The sequence below is a fragment of the Pectinophora gossypiella genome, chromosome 28 (assembly GCF_024362695.1).
Source record: "Pectinophora gossypiella chromosome 28, ilPecGoss1.1, whole genome shotgun sequence".
In the NCBI taxonomy this organism is placed as follows: domain Eukaryota; kingdom Metazoa; phylum Arthropoda; class Insecta; order Lepidoptera; family Gelechiidae; genus Pectinophora; species Pectinophora gossypiella.
This window is the reverse complement of record NC_065431.1, coordinates 1,197,209-1,222,109: the sequence shown is the minus strand read 5'-3', so window position 1 is coordinate 1,222,109 and position 24,901 is coordinate 1,197,209. Positions and strand designations below refer to the sequence as shown.

The 24,901-nt window shown below is 39.9% G+C and overlaps 1 protein-coding gene across 1 annotated transcript in view; it reads right to left on the bottom strand.

The window, feature by feature from the left end:
* LOC126379165 (scavenger receptor class B member 1) overlaps positions 1–24,901 on the bottom strand; it is a 131,681-nt gene that overhangs the window by 45,161 nt on the left and 61,619 nt on the right. The window contains exon 3 of the mRNA XM_050027827.1: positions 3,910–4,112. Coding sequence (XP_049883784.1) covers positions 3,910–4,036 — 127 coding nt within the window. The 5' untranslated portion in view covers positions 4,037–4,112. The remainder of the gene's footprint in view (positions 1–3,909; positions 4,113–24,901) is intronic.

Genomic DNA, 24,901 nt, shown 5'->3' with positions numbered 1-24,901 from the left:
GCATATATGAGTAATATGAAATGCGCTACTATGCAATTTTTGTCCATTGCAACATTGAACGATTTTCGTCATAATTACGCCCGCGCTAATTCATAAGCGGAGGCGATAATTACTGCAAAATTCATCATCATCAATTTAAGAGCCACGCTCTTGTCGGTGCGGCATTTTCCATTCCAGTCTATCAAAGGCAAATTCCTTGGCTTCCCTATAAGACACGACGTTAACCTTTTCTTTAATCTGTTCCATGTAAGCTCTTCTTGGTCTTCGTTGATTAAAAACAACATAGAAGGAAAGCTAGAAGGATAGAGAGGAAGGGGAAGACTGCAAAATTAAAAAGGTTTACTTTTTTAACTTCTTATACGTACATACATAAACTCACGCCTACTTCCCAGCGGGGTAAGCAGACAATGGAATTCTATTGGCTTCGATGATGACACACTTCTCTTGCTTCCTCCACATTCATCAATCGTAAACCGACCTAAACGTCACATCTGTCTCCTTTTTTTGAAATCGGTTAAAAATACTTTATTGACACTAACGCAGGCGCAGTTGTCTAGACCATTATAGACGGCGATACGGCTCACCTATCACGTTGGTCTAACAGAAAGCTCGGTGAGGTGTGGGTACTTAGTTCATCTTGCGTTGGAAGTATCTCTGACTACCCTAATTGGGGTAGAGTCGTGAGCTTTATGTTATTTTGTTGGTGACGTGACTGCGGTAGCCTTGGCCAGACAAATGGGGAGCGTTAAGGGCTCTCACATGGTACAAAATTTAAGACAACAGGCCTGAGGGTGAACAGTTGGGCGCGAACCTCGGCTCAGGGCAATCTTAAGCAATATTTAATTTACCTAAAGCAATTTATCATTTTACCCACTTACAAAAGAGTCTTAATGTTATTTTAATGATCTACTCTTGCAAACAGCACTGTCTTTACCATAATCGACATGTAGCGTGATTTATAAGACGGCCATATTGTTTATCGATTTAAAAAAAGATATTTTACTTTATCTGTTATAAATGCATAGCTATTACTTAATTACCTTTAATTGAGGAGCTCGGTGGCGCAGCGGTACACGCGCTCAGTCTGGGATTGTTGAAGTTAAGCAACTTTCGCAAAGGCCGGTCATAGGATGGGTGACCACAAAAAAATATATTTTTCAGCTCGAGCTCCTCCGTGCTTCGGTAGGCACGTTAAGCCGTTGGTCCCGGCTGCATTAGCAGTCGTTAATAACCATTAATCCGCACTGGGCCCGCATAATGGTTTAAGGCCCGATCTCCCTATCCATCCATAGGGAAGGCCCGTGCCCCAGCAGTGGGGACGTTAATGGGCTGATGATGACGAGTTACGTAGTTTTTGAAATTGGGTAGTTTTCTAGGTCAAAGATAAATTATGGAATTCTGATTAAGTACTAAATAAAGACAGATCTAAAGTAGCCAAAAAGTTTTCTGTTTAACTTATTTATGAATAAGTGCCACATTTTATGAGTTTTTTTTATCGATTTAATTTTCTCGTTATGAGTTTTCCTAAGCACAGGTGATTGCTTTAAAATAAACAAAATGTCTATTTTTTTAGGGGCTTTTAACAAAGTTGGTCAGCCCTTTTTAGAAAGTTTTTTTTTAATATACAACTTTAGAGCCGTCAGCCCTGCTAAGTGCTATAAAAATAAACAGTTTATTATTATTTTTTCAATTAAGTATATACCTATTTGAGGGCCTTTAAAAAAGTTTGTCAGCCCTATTTTAATAAGGTTTTTTTTTTAAATAAACACTTTGAGAGTCAGCCCAGCCGGAAGAACACTTGTCTCAATTATTTTTGATATTCTTTCGAATTCATGTTTGGATCATAAGTGATTATCACGTGCTCAGCGGTGACGGAAAACATCGCGACGAAACCTAAATGTCCGAAAAATACGTTTCGGAGGTATGTGGACCACAAAGGCCGTTAAGACGGATTAACGCTAAGAAAGTTAAGCCGTTAGTACCGGCCACTACTTGGCCGACCAAGTGTGTTACTTTATCCGCGTATCGCTTAAGAATCACTCCATACAACAAGCCGCGCAAACCAGCGGTCTCAGTAATTTTTACGTCGTATCGTACGATACTCGGCGAGTGCAGAAATGCTTGCGCAACCTATGCGTATGCGCCGGTGGTCTGTACGAAAATAATACTTAGCATCTACAATATAATTATTAGGTGGTAACCTGTTATTGGCTTAGTGTTTAAGTATGATATTTTTGCTATAGTTGTTAAGAGCTGTTGATCTCCCAAATATTAAGAAAATAAATATCGAGAATTTCAGACAAATATACTGTCAATTTCTTGTCTTTTTCTTGTTTCATGCTTTTTAGAGCGTGATTTTTCCGTAGTCGGGATTTAGTTTTTAAAATCCGTCGCAAAATTCATGATTTTTTAAAAATTTTTCTTAAATATTTTCAATTCTATACTTTCACTTTGTGATCCCTAGTTTGGTTAGGACTTTACAGGCTGATCACCTGATTGTCCGAAAGTAAGATGATCCGTGCTTCGGAAGGCACGTTAAGCCGTTGGTCCCGGTTACTATTTACTGATATGAGTAATCGTTACATGAGCCATGTCAGGGGCCTTTGGCGGCTCAATTATAACCCTGACACCAGGGTTGATGAGGTTGGTATTCTACCTCACGACCCACACGATAAGAAGAAGAAGTCTATACTTTTGCGATGGAAAATTCCACTTGATATAATATATGTATATCAACTCAGAATAATGAGCTCAATCATCCATGAAAGTTTTCGTTACGATGTCACTAACAGCCTGTATATACGTAGCGGTCAAACACATAACCCTCCTTTTTTCGCCAAAGTCGGGTGAAAAACAATAACAATTATTGCAAAACAATTATTCATTAACATAAATCTGACAAATGATTGGCATGTAAGTTACTAGAAATAATAAAAAAATAATATTTTGTAAACAATTCCGACCTCAAAGTATGTTTTCTTGAATAGAATCTATGAATCTATAAAAAAGTTTAAGTTAATAGTGGGTAGCTCACTGGGACGGGCTAACCTATAAAATGCTACTTAGGTTCTATGACGATCTTGTGACGTAGCGAGTAAGCGCCGCTACTTCAAAAGCGCACCCCTGATGCCGGGCAGCAGCGGTATCAGTACTGGTTGGAGGCCGAGGAAATGGATTCTGGTAGGGCTCTAGCTAGAACATCACCGATTGAGATATCGGTCGGTGTACTGCGGAACGGAAGGCGAATGGGGCAACCACCGTTCTACACGCCCTATCTATGGAGTAATGAAGGCGATTACTCCACCGACAAGAGCGCAGCTCTTAAATAAAGAGAGAGAGAGAGAAAAAAGTTTAGCATACATTACAAACCTACTTAAGCTCACGCCGGTAGTCCCTAACGGGGTGGTCAGAGCCAAAAGTAATCAAGGACAACTTGCAGCCGCTGTTGATACGAAGTCCTAAGATGGATATGTTGAGCCTTATGGTGAATCCATTTCCTCGGCCTCCAACCAGTACTGATACCGCTGCTGCCCGGCATCAGGGGTGCGCTTTTGAAGTAGCGGCGCCTACTCGCTACGTCACAAGATCGTCATAGACCTAAGTAGCATTTAGCAACCAATGCTCTGGTCGTTAAAAAAAATAAAAGACACTTCATCATCATCATCATCAGCCGTACGACGCCCACTGCTGGGCATAGGCCTCCCCCAAGGATCTCCACGACGATCGGTCCTGCGCTGCCCGCATCCAGCGGCTTCTCGCGACCTTCACCAGATCGTCGGTCCACCTTGTAGCGGGCCTACCCACTGAGCGTCGTCCGACACGTGGTCGCCACTCCAGAACCCTTCCGCCCCAGCACCTACCTAAGACGGTTGGTCCCGGTTTCTATATACTTATTTAAAAGACACTTACCATGATTGATTCTGCCTTGTTGTGATATGAGCATGTTCAGGGGTCGGTCGCCATTCAGCCGAGGTGTGAAGCCGAACAAAGTGTTGCGGGCTGATTGGCCCACGGCCAGGTATTGCTTGTGGCCCATTTTTATCACAATCGGTCTCGTAGTTTTATAGTTAACACGTCATTTCGGCGCGCGGCGTCCGCATTTGTGATGTTATCTGTGGACAATGAAAGAATGATGTCAGAAAAAAAATTGGTACCCTATTTTTTTACAGACGTTCGTTATGTAAAAATTGACGCATCAATTTTTTGTTTTTTGACTTGACTTATTGTACTGCCGCAGATGGCATTAACTACTTGGCCGGACAAATGGGGAGCGCTGAAGGCTCTCCCGGTACAACGTTTAAGACAACAGGCCTGAGGATGGGACGATTCAAAGTGTCACTTTCACTATGTTACCTATTGAATAAAGCTATTTTTGAATTTGAATCATCCGTTTTGCGACGAAAAAATTGCACATGCAACTCAGAATCATGACCAGAATCATCTCCTTAAATATTCGGTACGGTATCACTAACATTCTGTATAATCATCTCCGGCTAAGTAGTTAATGCCATCTGCGGCAAATCTACAATAAGTCACATAAAGAAAAAATAATAATCATTATTATAACGTCTTCAGTGGTCCAGTGGTTGAGCGTTGTGGGGTCGGATTGAGGGTTGAGGTCCCGGGTTCGAATCCCGGTGGGGACAAATCACAAAAATCACTTTGTGATCCTTAGTTTGGTTAGGACATTACAGGCTGATCGCCTGGTTGTCCAAAAGTATACCTAAGACGTTAAACCGTTGGTCCCGGTTACTACTTACTGATTTAAGTGCGTTATATGAGTCATGTCAGGGGCGTTTGGCGGCTCAGTAGTAGCCCTGACACCAGGGGATGATGAGAATGGTAATCCACCACACAACCCACACGATAGAAGAAGATCATTATTATCTCCTTTATGCCGTTTTTGACAGGGTCCGCTTACCTAAGCTGAAGATTTGACAGGTCCGGTTTTTTACAGAAGCGACTCAATAAATACCACCCTGACACGCTGTATATTAGTAAAGTAGGAAGGTGGTTGGAATCCACCTCACAACCCACACGATAGAAGAAGTAAGTAATTAAGTGTCATCATCATTAATTTAAGAGCCACGCTCTTGTCGGTGCAGCATTTTCCATGCTACTTTTTAGTGAAAAATAGGGCAGTGGTTTCCCTCTTGCCTTCCGCCCCGCAGTACTCTGTCTGACGCGAGTGGGATGGCGCCTAGAGTAGTCTATTACAAAGCCATACTAGGACTCCTGTCCTCCGCCTCAAAAAGTATATTATGTTAACAAATCAGGCGCATTGGATTAGTCTGTAAGTCTGTTTTTGTTGTTGAATAAATAAATTAATGAATCTGTTTATGTTATGATGATATATTATATTTTTCCCATACAATGACGCATTTTTTTTAAATTGATGTTTTCAACGGTGAATAAAAACAAATGTGTAGAAACACGTGCTCAAGAAATGTTTTCGATGACTTGTGGCCTAATGTACTTACAGGTAATTGGGCTGGTTTTCCCTTCAGCATAGTTTATTGTTTTTAACCCCCGACGCAAAAACGACGGGGTGTTATAAGTTTGACGTGTCTCTGTCTGTGTAAATGTGTATGTGTCTGTCTGTGGCATCGTAGCTCCCAAATGGATGATCCGATTTTATTGCGGTTTTTTTTATTTGAAAGGTATATCAGTCGAGAGTGTTCTTAGCTATGTTTGGTGGAAATCGGTTCAGGTCTTCAAGGTCATCAGGTCGGTTGTTAAGTGTGATAGGAATGTTACACGCTCAGTTTGCTTGCAAGCATATGTGGGATAAGTTATTTTTTGCTTTTTATAGGGTTTAGCATTTTTAAACTTTTGTCATAATAATTAAATACTTTTTTTTTTGGTCGAGGGTTTTTTTTTATTATTGTTTTCTCTCTCTTATGTTATTTCATTGTCTGTGTGAAATTTGTTATGCCTGAAAAGGCAACGTTTAGTGAGACGTAATTTGCAACTATAACTGCAATTATTATTTATAATAATAATAATAATAATAATTGTACCTAAATTTGTACACAACAAGCGACCCGCCCCGGCTTCGCTCGTGTGCAATGCTGAGGAAAAAATGAAATTATTTACGACATCACATTAAAAACCTCAAAAATAACAGTATTTCTCCACTATTTAATGGATTATTACATATAAACCTTCCTCTTGAATCACTCTATCTATTAAAAAAACCGTATCAAAATCCGTTGCGTAGTTTTAAACATTGAAGCGTACATAGGGATATAAATTAAATTCATCTTTTTTGGGGTTATGTATACGTTTTCACAATAAAATACCAGATAATATTTTAAATTTGTCAGAAAATAAATTTAAAGCTCACGTGAAGCTTACTTTATGTAAAAAATGTTATAAGAATAATGATTACTTAAATGATAAAAATGTCTGGTATTGAATGTGTTCTTCTAGTTATTTAATAACTAACTTGTAATGTATACCATCATTGATTTAAAAGATGTGTTGCTGTTGCAGTTTCTTGTCATTTCTTCTCCTCAGCCATAACACCTTGCGAAATGACGTGCAAACGCACAAAAAGAGAAAACCAACCGTTATACAGCTTAAGTCACATTAGAAGATTTATTTAATTTATTAAAAAAAAGCAATGCATTAATGTGTCTAAGTAAATATAGATGAAAAATAATGAGTTTTTTTTTATAGCTCTAAGAGATTATGTTTATGTTGTACATAGACTTAAATGTTTTAGCATGATAGTCTTTTTATAAAACGCAAAAGAAAAGCCGCCAAACTGAAATGGGGTTGGGCCGGACATGTTTGTCGCATGCACCCTGAGCGGTGGGCACGGATCGTCATGCATTGGGTGCCTCATGACGGGTACAGGCGTCATGGTAGACCTCGAAAGAGATGGCGTGACGACTTGGACGCTTGCCGGAGGGACTGGCCGGAGTACGCACAGGACCGCGAAAAATGGAAAGAGGAAGGGGAGGCCTTTGCCCAGCAGTGGGATCTTGTAGGCTAGATTATATTAGATTAGTCTTTTTATATTACAACCACACCCCGGACACTTCATACAAACAACTTCGTTTAAAACAGACACTACACATTGACATTATCAACTAAGGTCAACTAATTAAAAATTATAACTTTCTAAGGGCTGTCAATTACAATACCCAATTTTATCGTCACTACTCACTTATATATATAATAATACTTACTTTCACAGGTAGGAAGTATTTCTTACGATAGATGCTTTTGTAATGGTCAGTTAATGTTTATTCACCACACAAATCACAAACAATATTTTTCTAACAATGAAGGTTCACACAATATATAAATAGGTCTTTAACACTTGACTTAAAAAATCACTGAACTAATAATTTCATTTATATAATTTATACACTAAGCATTATCAGCATGTTTTGATGAACAATCACTATGAAAAAATATTTTTTTAACAATGAAGGTTCACTCAATTAATAAATAGGCCTTTAACACTTGACTTAAAAAATCACTGAACTAATAATTTCATTCATATAATTTTTACACTTAGCATTATCAGCATGTTTTGATGAACAATCACCATGAAAAATAAAAATTTAAGTATAGGCGCCACGCAGTCGAGCCGGCGGCGCGCGCAATTACTATGAGATCAAACCTTCGAGTCAGACGAAAGAACGTCGGAATTCGAAGATATAAGCTAAACTGATAAACAACAAAAAGAACGGTCCACGCGCTGCCTTCACAATTCAAGCCTAAACTATTCACGAGGGGGTGAGGTAAACCTAGTTCAGACGCTGGTGGGGAGCGGAGAGTTGCCGTTAGTTGCCTATAGATCGAAAAAAAATAGTATTATTCCTTATTCTACAGTATACCTAACTAAACAAGTTTTAAGTATTTGTTTTTTTTTTAACTAAACTGGAAAAATTACTAAATAACTGTAAAATAAATAAATAAAATTAAAAAAAATAATTAAAATAAATTATTTTCAGAAGTGCCTATTTTGTTGTTTGTTTTGTCAGGAGAAAGTATAATTTTGTTAAGTTTTTTGAATATTTAAAACAGACTTCATTTTGATATGTTTCACTGTATCTTGTTACCACTTTGTCAATCCCGAGCCTTCACCGGGATCCCGGCATTAACTGTAGATGACCCCAAAATCCGGGGATTAGTAAAATCGACCGGGATACGATCCTCTAGTCACGTACCACCGAAAACATTTCTCGAATATGTGGGTAAACTGCCATGTAATGCTCTAGTTCACATAATATTATGCAAAACAATTTATTGAATAATCAAACGACTCATGATAAAATATGTGAAGGTTACCATTGACTGTACATTTTTGTTAAACTAATGACTGTTTGTGGATTTGTTTGCTTTGGAGCAAAAAGCAAAAAAGGGGGGTTATCAAATCCATCTTCTATAGTGTTGTGTTGTGATCGGGTTGTGAGGTGGATTACCAACCCCATCAACCCTGGTGTCAGGGTTGCTATTGAGACGCCAAAGGCCCCTGACATGGCTCATGTAACGATGTAACGACTACGTACTTACATCAGTAAGTAGTAACCGGGACCAATGGCTTAACGTGCCTTTTTTGACTTATTGTAGATTTGCCGCAGATGGCATTAACTACTTGGCCGGACAAATGGGGAGCGCTGAAGGCCCGGACCCGACAACCCGACCCCGGACAACGTTTGAGACAACAGGCCTGAGGGTGCCCAGTTGGGCGCGAACCTCGGCTCAGGGCGTCGTCTGAGAGGAAAAATATTTGAAAGAATTAATCGAAATGGGTCGATAGCGATAAGCGCTGATTGAGGGAAATCGCCGACCCCGCCGGCGGGGTCGGTATTGGGGTCCTGAAGCGTTTGGTGTCGCGAGCAATTGGCTGCCTCTATGGCTAGATCACTCGGATCAAACCATATCTCACATAGTGAACGAGTGCCCTCTACACCGGTTCCCGGTACAACGTTTAAGACAACTGGCCTGAGGGTGCCCTGTTGGGCTTAATGTGCCTTCCGAAACACGGTGTACATACATACATAAACTCACGCCTATTTCCCACCGGGGTAAGCAGAGACTATAGAATTCCATTTGCTTCGATCCTGACACACTTCTCTTGCTTCGCTTCATACACGCACGCCGGTTCAGAGTAGATCGTATCGAACCTTTTCTAAGGACATCTCCAATTTGGTCATCGTAAGTCCTTCTCGGTCCTCCTCTGCCAGCCCTACCATCAACTTTTGCTTTATGTACCGCTTTCGCAATTCTATTATTCGTAATTATATTACGGTGTCTTAATTAAAAATAAGATGAATGAACACACATTTAAATTATCAGTTTTATATCTACTAAGTGAAGCATGGTTGGTTGGAAATCCCATGTTGTTTGGTAAAAGTTGAATAACTTTGTCCTCATTATTATTCTAATTAATAAAAAATAAAATTATGTTGACGCGAATTTGAGACATTGACCAACCTCTTTTTTGTCGTAAGTACCTAACATCACATCACACATCACCAGCCCATTAACGTCCCCACTGCTGGGGCACGGGACTTCCCTATGGATGGATAGGGAGATCGGGCCTTAAACCACCACGCGGGCCCAGTGCGGATTGACGGTTATTAACGACTGCTAATGCAGCAGGGACCAACAGCTTAACGTGCCTTCCGAAGCACGGAGGAGCTCGAGATGAAAACTGTTTTTTTTTCTTACCTAACATACGACTTTGCTTTAGATCGCATTAACTACTCGATCGGAGGAATGGGGAATGCTGGAATTAATTAACAAGAGAGAAGTTTTTTTGACGTGACTTCTTTAAGATTTTCCACAGATGGCAACTTGGCCGGAACGGGAGAAGACGCAGACAAAATAAGTTTAAAAAAAAAACAAAATTGAAGGCAGATATGACTATATGACCCCTTGTGATGACGTCATGATATTTGAATGACTTTTTCTTGAATTCATAATGTTATTCCCCCGATTAGCAATTTAAATTTATTTTTTTTAAACAACGCCATATGGCAATGTAACCAGTTTCCATCCTTTAGAAACAGGTTTTTAAAACTAAGTATATTATTTTATGTGTTATACGTAAATTAGGTAAGTGAGTTGCCTTTGATACTGTAACGTAAAAAAAAAACCATAAACAACTGTGACGTTTGCGACCGATCCCTTTAATTAAGTACATAAGCTCACGACTATATCCTAATTGGGGTAGTCAGGGGCTTTTCGGCGGGAAACGAGAACGGAACAGTTGCTTTCTTCATTGAGTAATCTAAATAATTAATACGAAGTGGTGTTTTGTGGTTAATGATCGCATTAAGTTAGTCGGAAGACATTCGCGAGTGTTATTATATTGGAGTATTCAATAAACAAAGGCTATCTCTGCCTATTTTCGCTTCGTGCCGGGAAGCCGCTTCGTAACTCGAAAGTTTATGCGGACTTTTGAGTTAATTCGTTTGGGGTTCGGAGTAGGAGTCTACTCCGAGGGTGGGGGCTTAGGTTTCATCATCATCACCTTTCATCATTTCATTAATCATCAAGAAAAAAAATACGTCAGACATGGCTGTATGGGCATAGTTCCCTTTGCCTTACCCTTCGGGGAAAACCAAAAAAAATAAAAAATTGGGGTAGTCAGAGGTTCATGCATCTAATTGATAATCATTTATTCGCAATAAAAATGGTATTACAGTTTGCAAATATTCAGCATTTAACATTTGGTCTACATTTTTAGTTATATAAATTATAACATGGAAATAGTAAAACAAAATAAAATTTATAATTTAAATGTCAATCATTTACCCAACATTAGTTATGAAATAATAGGTTTTCCCCGAAGGGTAAGGCAAAGGGAACTATGCCCATACAGCCATGTCTTACGTATTTTTTTTCTTGATGATTGATGAAATGATGAATGGTGATTATGATCCCCTCCCTCGGAGTAGACTCCTACTCCGAACCCCAAACGAATTAACTCAAAAGTCCACAAACATAAACTTTCGAGTTATGAAGCGGCTTCTTGGCACGAAGCGAAAATAGGCAGATACACTTTGTTTATTGAATACTCCGATATAATAACACTCGCGAATGTCTTCCGACTAACTTAATGCGATCATTAACCAGAAAACACCACTTCGTATTAATTATTTAGATTATTCAATGAAGAAAGCAACTGTCCCGTTCCCGTTTCCCGCCAAAAAGCTTTATGAAATAATAATAAAATGATTTACAATGTCATTATCCAAATTAAACATCACAAAAAAAAAAGCAAACATACACAAAAAAGAGAAAAATAAAATAAAATCGCGAGATGAACTAAGTACCCACACCTCACCGAGCTTCCTGATAGACCAACGTGATAGGTGAGCCGTATCGCCGTCTATAATGGTAAAAAATAATAGCTTCACAGAAGAAGAAGCCCATAAGTTTTAGACTGGAAGCGATTAAAAAAAATACAACACGTTCTTCTAAGCTAATCTGAGGATTTGACAGATCCGGTTTTTACAGAAGAGACTGCTTGTCTGATCTTCCAACGCACGAAGGGAAACCCAGTTTTTTTGACGTGACTTATCGTAGATTTTCCGCAAACGGCATTAACTATTTGGCCGGACAAATGGGGAGCACTCACCTGGTACATTTTGAAATTTAAAACAACAAGTCTGAGGGTGCTCAGTTGGACGCGAACTTGGGCGCAGGGCGTCGTCTAAGAAGATACTATTTAAAATAAGTAGATTTAAAAAAATCAATCGACTCTAGTGGGTCAATAGCTTTTTTTTTGACGTGACTTATTGTAGATTTGCCGCAGATGGCATTAACTACTTGGCCGGACAAATGGGGAGCGCTGAAGGCTCTCACCCGGTACAACGTTTAAGACAACAGCCTGAGGATGCCCAGTTGGGTCAATAGCGATAAGCGCTGAATGAGGGAAATCGTTGACCACGCCGACGGGGTCAGTATCGATGTCAATGGTGCTTAATAAAAAAAAAAATTGCGACCCAAGTACAATGCTTATAAGTACCTACCTACATATATAATATTTTTAAGCGTGAATTTTATAATATGTCGAAAAATAATAATATGAAAAAAAAAACAAAACAAAAATACTTCATTAAAAGATGCAATCGACCTAATTGCATCTAAGCAATTTCTTCCAACGACCAAGAACAATAACTCGCTGAGCATAGAAAAATGCAAGAAAAACAGAAATCTCATCGCATAATAACTGGTGACACAGATAAGATAATTAAACAACTCAACCACCGTGGCGTTACGCGGTTTAACACGAAGATGATTTGTCACTTATATATACTTTAGTCATAAAATAAAGAATAATACTACGTATAGAACGGCAACTCTCCGCTCCCCACCAGCGGCTGAGCTAGGTTTACCTCACCCCCTCGACCCGGGTTGGAATCCCGGTGAGGACATATCACAAAAATCACTGTGATCCCTAGTTTGGTTAGGACATTACAGACTGATTACAGTCCGAAAGTAAGATGATCCGTGCTTAAGATGATTAAGCCGTTGGTCCCGGTTACTACTTACTGATGTAAGTTAGTAGTCGTTACATGAGCCATGTCAGGGGCCTTTGGCGGCTCAGTAATAACCCTGACACCAGGGTAGATGAGGTTGGTATTCCACATCACAACCCACACGATAAGAAGGAGGAGAAGAAGTGACATCGTAATGAAAACTTTGATGGGTGATTCAGACCATGACTCCGAGTTGATATCAAGTGGAATTCTCGGTCGCAAAAGTATGAAACTGAAAGTCTAATTCTAAATTCAAATTCTAAAATAATCTTATTCAGTAGGTAACATAGTTACTTACACTTTGAATCGTCAATTTTCACATAACGAACGTCTCATCCGCCTAAAACTACTGCAGCTTCTCACAACCTGTATAGCCGGGGAAAAGAAGCTGCAAGAAAAACCGCGGCACAGGGCACTAGACGTTCTTTAAAAAAAATAAACATAAAATATTGTTCTACAATTGAGTAATTTAGCTGCCTAATATCAGTTCTCAGACAGTTAATCCCATGCATTCATATCTTCTAAATAATCACTAACTTTGTAAAAGTTTTGTTTTATAAAAGTAATTTGAAAAAAAACACAAAAAAAATAATACCTCAAAACCACAGTGACACGTGCGATATATTATATAGGTATAAGTAACAGCCTCCGTGGTCTAGTGGTTAGAGCGTTAGGCTCACGATCTGGAGGTCCGGGTTCGATTCCCGATGGGGACATTGTCGAAATCACTTTGTGAGACTGTCCTTTGTTTGGTAAGGACTTTTCAGGCTTGAATCACCTGATTGTCCGAAAAAGTAAGATGATTCCGTGCTTCGGAGGGCACGTTAAGCCGTTGGTCCCGGCTATTAGCCGTAAAAACACCTCTACCAACCCGCAGTGGAGCAGCGTGGTGGAGTTATGCTCCATACCCTCTCCGGTTGATTGAGGGGGGGCCTGTGCCCAGCAGTGGGACGTATATAGGCAGTTTATGTAACTGCCTTCGTCGATACAACACGCTCACGTTTGCGAGCCCATCTATTGTTGACTTAGACAATAACATTTTGACCGATTTTGATAATTCTAACCTTGCACCAATGACACCTCCATGACAAATTCGAAAACAAAGAAAAAAATCGCGAAAATCCGGCTTTTTTGCAAATGTTGTAAACCAGTTATCGCAAAACTATCATTATAGTGACTATATAATGCAAATTAGATTCATAACGTTACATTCATGCATACGTAAACAGCCTAAATAGTTCCAATGCTGGGCACAGGCCTCCCCTCAATCAACCGGAGGGGGTATGGAGCATACTCCACCACGCTGCTCGGCTGCAGGTTGGTGTAGGTGTTTTTACGGCTAATAGCCGGGACCAACGGCTTGACGCACCCTCCGAAGCACGGAATCATACATACATACATAAACTCACGCCCGTAATCCCTAATGGGGTGGGCAGAGCCACAAGTAATCAAATACAACTTGCAGCCACTGTTGATACGATGTCGTAAGCTGGATATGATGAACCTTATGGTGATAAGGGATCAGCCTATCGCTCATAACATTAGTCCATCATGTTAGAGGACACAATCCCACGGAATCATCTTACTGTTTTTGACAATCAGGTGATTCAAGTCTGAAAAGTCCTTACCAAACAAAGGACAGACTCGCAAAGAGATTTCGACAATGTTCCAAACGGGAATCGAACCCGGACCTCCAGATCGTGAGCCTGACGCTCTAACCACTAGACTACAGTGGCTGTTCTTACTTAGTCGCTGTAGTTCTGAGGATGTCGGCAGGAAGCTCGAAGCGAAGGTGATGACGATAATAAAATAATCTACTGTCCAATAATTGTAATCAAAATATTACATCAATACCTTCCGCGATCGATTCGTCATCGTTTGCCCTTTGCCCTTTTGTTAACACGTTGTCTGAACCACATATGAGGCGATAAATTTGTTTCCTTCCTTTTTAACCCTAAATCTCTTTGCTATCTTAAAGATCGCTTCGTCTTTCATTCTTCCACTCTTACCCGCAACCTCCGTTCATCCCACAATCTGTCTCTAAATATTCCTTTCCATTTCTCAACTTTCTACTCCAAGTCTTTCACGGTGGAAGCTGTCCGTTTGTGGAATTCTCTGCCTGAAAGCATTATGAGAGCTTCGTCATTGGAGTCCTTTAAAGGGCAAGTCAAGGCGCATTTCCTTACCTCTATTTCCTCTTCATCTTCATAATCTATCTACTCCTTTTCTTCCATAGTATATGTAGTAGTTTAAGTAGTGATATTTATTTATTATAACAATTATAATTATGCGTATTATTATTATGTAGTCGAAAGTGTATTTTTTTATACGTACAAGTATTCCCATGCTGCACTATCCCGCTATATTACTTAATATTCAATAATTATCTCCTATACTTAAAGGTTGCCTGGAAGAGATTGCTACTTAGCAATAAGGCCGCCTATTGTACAATTCTATTTCTCTTTTGTTTTTCCTGTTTGTGCAATAAAGTGTTTGTTATGTTATGTTATGGCCCATATGTGGGGCACTTTTTTTTGACGTAGTGTTTCTATGTAAGTACATAAATTCCAATGTGTTTATCGAAAAAAGTGAGGTAATGATGTCTAATTTTCAGTTAAACTGAGATCATTTATTTACTTAAGCCCAAGTCTTAACTACATACAGAGCTTCCTGCCGACATCCTCAGAACTGCAGCGAAGTAAGAACAGCCTCCGTAGTCTAGTGGTTAGAGCGTCAGGCTCACGATCTGGAGGTCCGGGTTCGATTCCCGTTTGGAACATTGTCGAAATCTCTTTGCGAGTCTGTCCTTTGTTTGGTAAGGACTTTTCAGACTTGAATCACCTGATTGTCAAAAACAGTAAGATGATTCCGTGGGATTGTGTCCTCTAACATGATGGACCAATGTTATGGGCGATAGGCTGATCCCTTATCACCATAAGGTTCAACATATCCAGGTTACGACATCGTCACCATCGCGTCGTCACCACCAGAGGATCGAAAACAAAAGTGATTCTTACTAATTTAATAAGGGAATTCCAGTCTACGTTCAAAAACAATAGACAGCTTTGACGTCATAATTACTATATATTTTATAGAATATAATAGAAATTGTTTATTATTAAGAACGCCACATACAAAGACAAGACAATAACATCATATCACCACAAAAGAATTACTAAAAAGCAAGACGGATGTACATTAGAATGATCATAAGGTGGTGATGGACGTTCTGAGATAAAAGGGTCTCAAGCACAAGTCGCGGCGTGAACCACGACGCTGGTATTATGTGGACCCTGTTGGGCGAGGCATTCATTGCTCGGGTACCTACATAATTATTACAAAATACAATGTAATGGCAGAAGCATATTTATATAAAAATAATTGTTGCTTGATATTTGGATCACATTATGTATAGAATTATGTTGCTACCTATATTGCTTCCGAAGCACGGAGGAGCTCGAGATGAAAACTTTTTTTTTGTGGTCACCCATCCCATGACCGGCCTCTGCGAAAGTTGCTTTACTTCAACAATCGCAGACCGAGCGCGTTAACCGCTGCGCCACCGAGCTCCTCAGAATAATTATAGAATCATCATAATGAAACAAAAAAAAAAGAAGTTTTCATCTCGAGCTCCTCCGTGCTTCGGAAGGCACGTTAAGCCGTTGGTCCCGGCTGCATTAGCAGTCGTTAATAACCATCAATCCGCACTGGGCCCGCGTGATGGTTTAAGGCCCGAACTCCCTATCCATCCATAGGGAAGGCCCGTGCCCCAGCAGTGGAGACGTTAATGGGCTGGTGATGATGATCATAATCATCTTCCTAGCATTTACCGTAACGAATTAATCTATAACGGTCAAAGAGAACACGCACGCTGGTACAGAGTAGATAGTGTGCCCTACATATTATATCTTAAAGTCCTTCCAGTAGCTTGATGAGGGCAACATAAAAAACAGGCGGATTTATAGAATCACGATATTTATTTTTTCTACTCCTCTACTTTAATCTGGCATTTAAATAACCAAAAAGTCTAATATAAGTACATACATAATTAAACTCTTTGAAAAAGTGTACGCTCTATGGCCTATAAAAGCATTGTTTACAAAGTGTAACTGTACTATAATGTCGCCAAAAAAGCATTGTTGTTGTTTTTTTTTTTGACCTGGAAACTGGCACCTTTACTTTGGTGCCATAGATATACTATAAAAAAAAAGTATACATTTGCCGCCATTTTCCCGCGCGTTGGAAAATAAATTGGAAAATTTTTGTGTTTCGTTTAAAATTACGTCGTCGTAGAAAAAGTATTGTATGCAACGTTGTATAACTAGGTCAAAAAATGCTCGTGGCGTCTCTTATTGCGATGTTCGCCAAGGCTCACATCGCAACTCACGCCACTCGCATTTTTTGACCCTTCTTATACAACTGTTGCATAAAATACTATTATGGCACGAAAAAACTTACACCATTTTATAACATTGATTTTTTCTTAACTAACCATAGACAATCCAAAAAACTATTATAGCATAAAAATATTTATGGTTGACTTGGTCATAAACAGATAGTACTGAATCTTATCTATGGACATCTCCAATTTGTAAACAGTAATCGTGCAGATAAATTTAATTTATTCATTATTTTGGTAAACGTGACACGCATAGGTTTTTGTATTCACTCACACACATTTTGACGTAATATTTAACGTATTATTATCGTCATAATATTTGTTGTTTGAAATGCTAATCCGAAGATGTCTTGACCCTGTTCGAAGAACGTGTGAGTCGTGTGACATATATCGCAGTGCCCTGGGTTCTAAACCACCATGAGTCTGTTTTTTTACTTAATGTAGATTTGCCGCAGATGGCATTAACTACTTGGCCGGACAAATGAAGAGCGCTGAAGGCTCTCACCCGGTACAAAGTTTAAGACAACAGGCCTGAGGGTGCCCAGTTGGGCGCGAACCTCGGCTCAGAGCGTCGTCTGAGAAGAAAAATATTTGAAAGAATTAATCGACCCTAGGAGGGTCGATAGCGGTAAGCGCTGATTGAGGGAAATCGTCGACCACGTCGGCGGGGTCGGTGTCGGGGTCCTGAAGAGTTTGGTGTGTGTGTGGTTTGAATTCATGTTTGAACATAGATAATTTGATATATCACTTTTCCAGGATTTGTGCCCGGTTAAGGGTGTTGGGTGACCTCCGTGGTCCAGTGGTTGAGCGTTGGACTCACGATCCGGAGGTTCCGGGTTCGAATCCACGTGGGGACGCATCACATAAATCACTTTGTCATCCCAGGATATTGCAGGTTGGTGACCCAATTATCTGAAAGTAAGATGATCCGTGCTTCGGGAGGCACGTTAAGCCGTTGGTCCCGGTTACTACTTATTGATGTTAGTAAGTAGTCGTTACATGAGCCATGTCAGGGGCCTTTGGCGGCTCAATAGTAACCCTGACACCAGGGCTGATGAGGTTGGTAATCCACCTCACAACCCACACTATAGAAGAAGAAGGGTGTTAATTATCGGCGACAATAGATGGCGGTCAAGGTCATATGGGTCAGACAAGCAGTCGCTTCTGTAAAAAACCGGACCTGTCAAATCTTCAGGTTAGGTAAGCGGACACAATGATGAACAGGATAATCCTAGTAAGATTATGATATGCATGAGAGTTTTTTGAACTTCCGTAGTAACAGTATAAGAGGACGTTTTGATATAATCTTCTTCAAGATATTTACATACCTACTAATGTTGGGCCGTTATGGATTTCTGCCAAAACTAGTTCCAAACAGCAATGTGCCGTTCAATGGAATATTCCCACTTTGGGAACGTTCACAGCAGTATAAAGGCACATCATCATCATCATCATCAGCCCATTAACGTCCCCACTGCTGGGGCACGGGCCTTTCCTATGGATGGATAGAGAGATTGGGCCTTAAACCATCACGCTTGCTAAAAAGCTTGAAACGGCCTAATGTGGTGAAAAAACGTGAGGACACAGTGAGTGCGGTTTGTCGTAGTGAGTTTGGTGCGAGTTCGGATGGTTCCGAATATTCCGATATCAAATACATAGACAAGCGGCAAAGAAAGAGGGTAGACAGATATGTCTGCCTGTAGAAAATTATGGATCTACCTACTCCACTCCAATCTCATCAGTCATCCCGTGATCATGGCACTTGCAACAGTGTCGAAATATCGGGAGTCTCATATCCCCATTTAAACGCGGTAAGAACCCGTTATTATGTGCTTTAATTGCGCTTTATTACTTGACTTTTACGCAGATAAGGGTGCAAGAAAGAGGAATTTGAAAAAGAAAGACAGCCAGCGTTCTTGCTGTTAAAGAGTTTTTACAACGGGGAACATTCCTACTTTGGGAAAATTCTAGGGAACAGCACATCGCTAGTTTCAAGCCGGTTTCAAAAGAGGCTTCTGTCAAACTATTCAACCAAATCTAACGATGTACGTCATTCGTATTATGGCGGGTTACGAAAGTTATTCTTCCTATGATGCTTAAGTAATTATGTAAGTACAGCTTTTTTTTGACGTGACTTATTGTATATTTGCCGCAGACGGCATTAACTACTTGGCCGGCCAAATGGGGAGCGCTGAAGGCTCTTGTGAACACAAAAACCCAATGCGTGTCACGTTTCCCAAAATGATGAATAAATTTATCTGCACGATAAATTAAACATACACAAATTGGAGATGTCCTTAGAAAAGGTTCAGTACTATCTACTCTTCGCCTTATTTTTTTTTGACGTGACTAATTTTAGATTTGCCGCAGATGGCATTAACTACATGGCCGGACAAATGGGGAGCGCTGAAGGCTCTCACCCGGTACAACGTTTAAGACAAGAGGCCTGACGGTGCCCAGTTGGGCGTGAACCTCGGCTCAGGACGTCGTCTTGCAATAAATTTATTTTATTCTTATTCTTAATCGACCCTGGCGGGGATAAATTTTGTACCGAGTGAGAGAAAATACTGTATTTTAGGATTTTACTGTACAGTCATGAGCAATATAATGTACCCACTTCAGGACTCTGTCGCACTAACATATTTGACGTTTAGTGAGACTTACAGTTCAATTTGTCAAAAAAGTTAATGTGACATGGTACCAAAGTGTATACATATTAATGCTCGTGACCGTATATAACTGTGTAGTGTGTCAGGATCGAAGCAAATGGAATTCTATGGCCTCTGCTTACCCCGTCGGGAAATAGGCGTGAGTTTATGTATGTTATTGACAATAACAAAGGGTGCAAATCCGATTCGCAAAAAAATCAGATGCATTAGTTAGCGACGGTAGCCACGACTTTACATTATTATGTCAAAATGGTAGTTTCCTATACTTAATAACTTTATTACTCTTAATACATGATCGAAGATCAATACTTAATCATTCTGACGTAATAAAAATATCGGTAGCATGAAAACAAATCATGAACAACAAACTATACAGGGTGTTAGGGTGACTAACAGTCGAATACTAAAATAACGTCTCGAATACTGAAGGAAATGATTCAGCTCATAATTCTGAGTTGAGTACGGCCTAGGTGGTTCAGTAGTTGAGCGTTGGCCTCACGATCCGGAGGCCCTGGGTTCGAATCCCCACCGGGACATGAATCCCGGTGGAGACTTATCACGAAAATCAGTTTAGCAATCAAATACAGGCTGACGATTCGAACCGGCGCGGGCGCCCCCCGACTGAGAAGCAAGCCGATGTACTAAAGGACATGTCTACTCAATAATACCAACAAAAAAAAAAAATAAAGATAAAGAAAGAAAAAAAAAATCGTAGAATAAAGATATTCTTGAATTTGAATTATTGGTTTGTCAATAATTACTTTGTGATCCCTAGTTTGGTTAGGACATTACAGGCTGATCACCTCATTGTCCGAAAGTAAGACGATCTGTGCTTCGGAAGGCACGTTAAGCCGTTGGTTCCGGTTACTACTTACTGGTGTAAGTAAGTAGTCGTTACATGAGCCATGTCAGGGGCCTTTGGCGGCTCAATAGTAACCGTGACACCAGGGTTGATGAGGTTGGTACTCCAGCCCACAACCCACACGATAGAAGAAGAAGAATCATTTTCTAAGGAAAAGTAAGCTGATGATTTGTTTTGTATGTTGTGTGCAATAAAGTATATTTGATTTGATTTGATTTGATGATCTATAGGTACTTCGGAAGGCACGTTAAGCCGTTGGTAAGGATGTAATCGTTACATGAGCCATGTCAGGGGCCTTTGGCGGCTCAGTAATTACCCTGATACCACCCTGGTTGGTATTACACCTCACAACCCACACGATAAGAAGGAGATTCTGAGTTATGACTTTTCTTGTGCTCACTTATATTATTTTCAATTTATTGCTGTGACTTGATATTAACTCAGAATAATGAGCTGATTCATCCCCCTCAGTATTCGTTACGATATCACTTTACCCGTTCAAGTACGTACAGGTGTTAGTGTCACCGTAACGAAAACTAAAACGGGTGTTTCAGTTCATGATCCTGAGTTTAACATCAAGTGGAATTTTCTGTCGCAAAACTCATAAAAACGTTAGTGTTTTTGAAATTATTTGTATGGAACATTTGCGACGGAAAATTCCACATGATATTAACTCAGAATAATGAGCTGTATCATCCCCCTGAGTATTCAGTACGGTGTCACTAACACCCTGTATATACGAAGGAATCTTATTTAGAATCGCATGTACTACTATATACCATAATAAGTACATAATAAGGTAGATGTTTATAAGCGCGTGAGTCTACAAAACACGTGATAGTCTTACATCGATTATCTGAGATAGTGATGGGACGTATCTTTGCCTTATAATGGAAACTGCTTGCTTCTCAATCGGGGAGTGCCGGTTCGATTCCCAGTACCGGACTTGTACCAATGAGTTATTAATTTATCTTAAGTGCAGTTTTCACTAACACAGTTGTCTCGACCATTATAGACGGCGATACGGCTCACCTATCACGTTGGTCTAACAGAAAGCTCGGTGAGGTGTGGGTACTTAGTTCATCTTGCGATGGATGTACCTCTGACTACCCCATTGGGATATAGTCTAGAGCTTACGTTATGTTGTTATGTTATACTGAAAAAAAAATTTACTTAAGCGCCATTTTGAAAAATAACATTCTGATGTAATTTTCTTCTGCAAAATGACGATTTCTTTCAATTAATTTTACTTTTTTGAGTTTTTTTTATCAAAAATCACATAGGAATGGTTCGAATCGAGCACGGGGCTAAACCGATGATTTTCGTTTTTTTTTTCGAGTTTATGTCACGTTTGGATAAATGATAAAAAAAAATGATTATCACTTGCTCAGAGGTTACACTCTTAGAACGAAGCACCAAGAGCGAAGTATAATCGTATACAATGCTCAAAATTAAGTATAAATATCATACTCAAATCGGAAGTTCATATGTCATACTCAAAACTAAGTATATTATACTCAAATCGTAGAATCATATGTTGTACTCAAAATTAAGTATATTTTACTCAAATCGTATAATATGTGTATAATACATGTCATACTTATAACTAAGTACATTATACTCAAATTGTATAGTCATTATGTCACACTCAAAACTAAGTATATTTATTATACTCAAATCGTAGAATCATATGTTGTACTCAAAACTAAGTATACATAAACATAAACTGCCTATATACGTCCCACTGCTGGGCACAGGCCTCCCCTCAATCAACCGGAGGGGGTATGGAGCATACTCCACCACGCTGCTCCACTGCGGGTTGGTGGAGGTGTTTTTACGGCTAATAGCCGAGACCAACGGCTTAACGTGCCTTCCGAAGCACGGAATCATCTTACTTTTTCGAAACTAAAACTAAGTATATTATACTCAAATCGTATAGTCATATGTCATACTCAAAACTAAGTATATCATACTCAATTCGTATAGTAATGTATTCATCCCATCACTACACAGTACCATCTCCCGCACAGTGCTAATCTTAAAAATTACTCGCAGTCGATAGTGATCAGTGTTTCCTTATGTTATATTTACACTATGTACAATAATAGAATGTAGAATGATAGATGGGTGGAAGGCAAGAGGGAAACCACTGCCTTACATACTTACATACATAAACTCACGCCCGTCTTCCCCGAAGGGGTGGGCAGAAGTACAAATAATCAAGAAACTATTTGCAGCCACTTTTGATACATGGTCCTAAGGCGTGATAAACCGTATGATGATAGGATCAGAAAGAAAGAAAGAAAGAAAGAAACGTTTATTATAAAGGGACACCACAGTAACAAATAAAAAACAAATAACAAATATATAATATAAAACACGGAGTAACACATAACTTACAATCAAAACACATAATAAAAACAACTTACACGAGAAAAACACAATACATAAATTGAGAGTATGGACTGGTCAACGATGGTGGTGGTGTCCTTTATAAAAGGGCCTCACTCAGCCATCAGCCTATCGCTCTTACAGATACTCCATCATGTTCGACAGGACGCTGTCCCTGCCTTATTCTTCCCTAAAAAGTAGCATGGAGAATGCTGCACCGACAAGAGCGTGGCTCTTAAGTTATAGGTCATTATCATCATCAGCCCATTAACGTCCCCACTGCTGGGGCACGGGCCTTCCCTATGGATGGATAGAGAGATCGGGCTTTAAACCACCACGCGGACCCAGTGCGCATTGGTGGTTATTAACGACTGCTAATGCAGCCGGGACCAAAGGCTTAACGTGCCTTCCGAAGCACGGAGGAGCTCGAGATAAAAACTTTTTTTTTATTTTGGTCACCCATCCTATGACCGGCATTTGCGAAAGTTGCTTAACTTCAACAATCGCAGACCGAGCGCGTTTACCGCTGCGCCACCGAGCTCCTCGGTGAACTCCAAGTTATAGTGGTATCACCTTTAGCTCTCAGGTATAATTGTACATAACTGTACATCCTCAGGGGTTACCCGCAGAGTATTAACAACTTTAATCGTTTATATGAAACAGTGAGTAGGCATTTTTGTAAGTAATTTGTTTAGGCGTCGCGTCGGCGTATGTTGTCTAGCCAGTCACGCAAACACATACATAAATTCACGCCTATACCCCACCGGGGTGAGCAGAGATCATAAACAAGAAACAAGAAACATTTATTGAGAAGCTGTGTAGGTACATACATGCAGGTGTCAAACATTATAAAATTGTCTCAACAGCATGTCCATGTCGGACGTACAATATTACAAATAATGTCAGTATTGAGCATCAAGGAATTAAGTAAGTACCTAATAATTAGTCACATTATAAACATTTGTCAATTTTAAATATCATTGTTGTTGAAAATATTCATTCAAGTCATAAAATTCCATATCAACTAGCCAATTTAAAAAAAAAATCCATTTGCCTTTCCACACTTCTCTTGCTTCCTCCACATTCATCGATCGTTTCATACGCACTGGTTCAGAGTAGATCGAACGTAATATACGATCCCGACCACCCGATTACTCTAGCCATAGAGGCGGCCAATCACCTCGAGACAACCAACACTTCAGAACCAAACAGAACAGTGATCGACGATTTCCTTCATTCAGCGCTTATCTCTATCGATCCTCTAGGATCGATTAATTCTTTCAAATATTCTTCCTCTCAGACGACGACGCCCTGAGCCAAGGTTGGCGCCCAACTGGGCACCCTCAGGCCTGTTGTTTTAAATTTTGTACCGGGTGATAGCACATCATAGAAGGAAAGCTAGAAGGAAAGAGAGGAAGGGGAAGACCAAGAAGAGCTTACATGGAACAGATTAAAGAAAAGGTTAACGTCGTGTATAGGGAAGTCAAGGAATTGGCCTTTGATAGACTGGAATGGAAAATGCTACACCGACAAGAGCGTGGCTCTTAAATTGATGATGATGATGATGATAGCATGCAACGACTACTTGCTTCTATGCTGTTCTGGGAGCATATAAAAAACATAGAACACGTTCAGCTGCTTCTCTTCCCGGGCATGTCGTAAAAAACCGACAGAGGGATTGTGTCCTCTAACATGATGGACTAATGTTATGGGCGATAGGCTGATCCCTTATCACCATAAGGTTCATCATATCCATCTTTGGAATTCGTATCAACAGTGGCTGCAAGTTGTCTTTGATTACTTGTGGCTCTGCCCACCCCATTAGGGATTACGGGCGTGAGTTTATGTATGTATGTATGTAACGACTACTTACATCAGAATGTAGTCACCGAGACCATGCAACGGATCATCAAGGTGATCAGCCTGTGCGTCTTAACCAAACTAAGGATAACGAAGTGATATTTGTGATTTGTGCCCACCGAGATTCGAACCCGGGACTTCGGAATCGTGAGCCCAATGTTCAACCATAGAGGCCGTACATCGATTTTATACAACACGTTCGGAATTC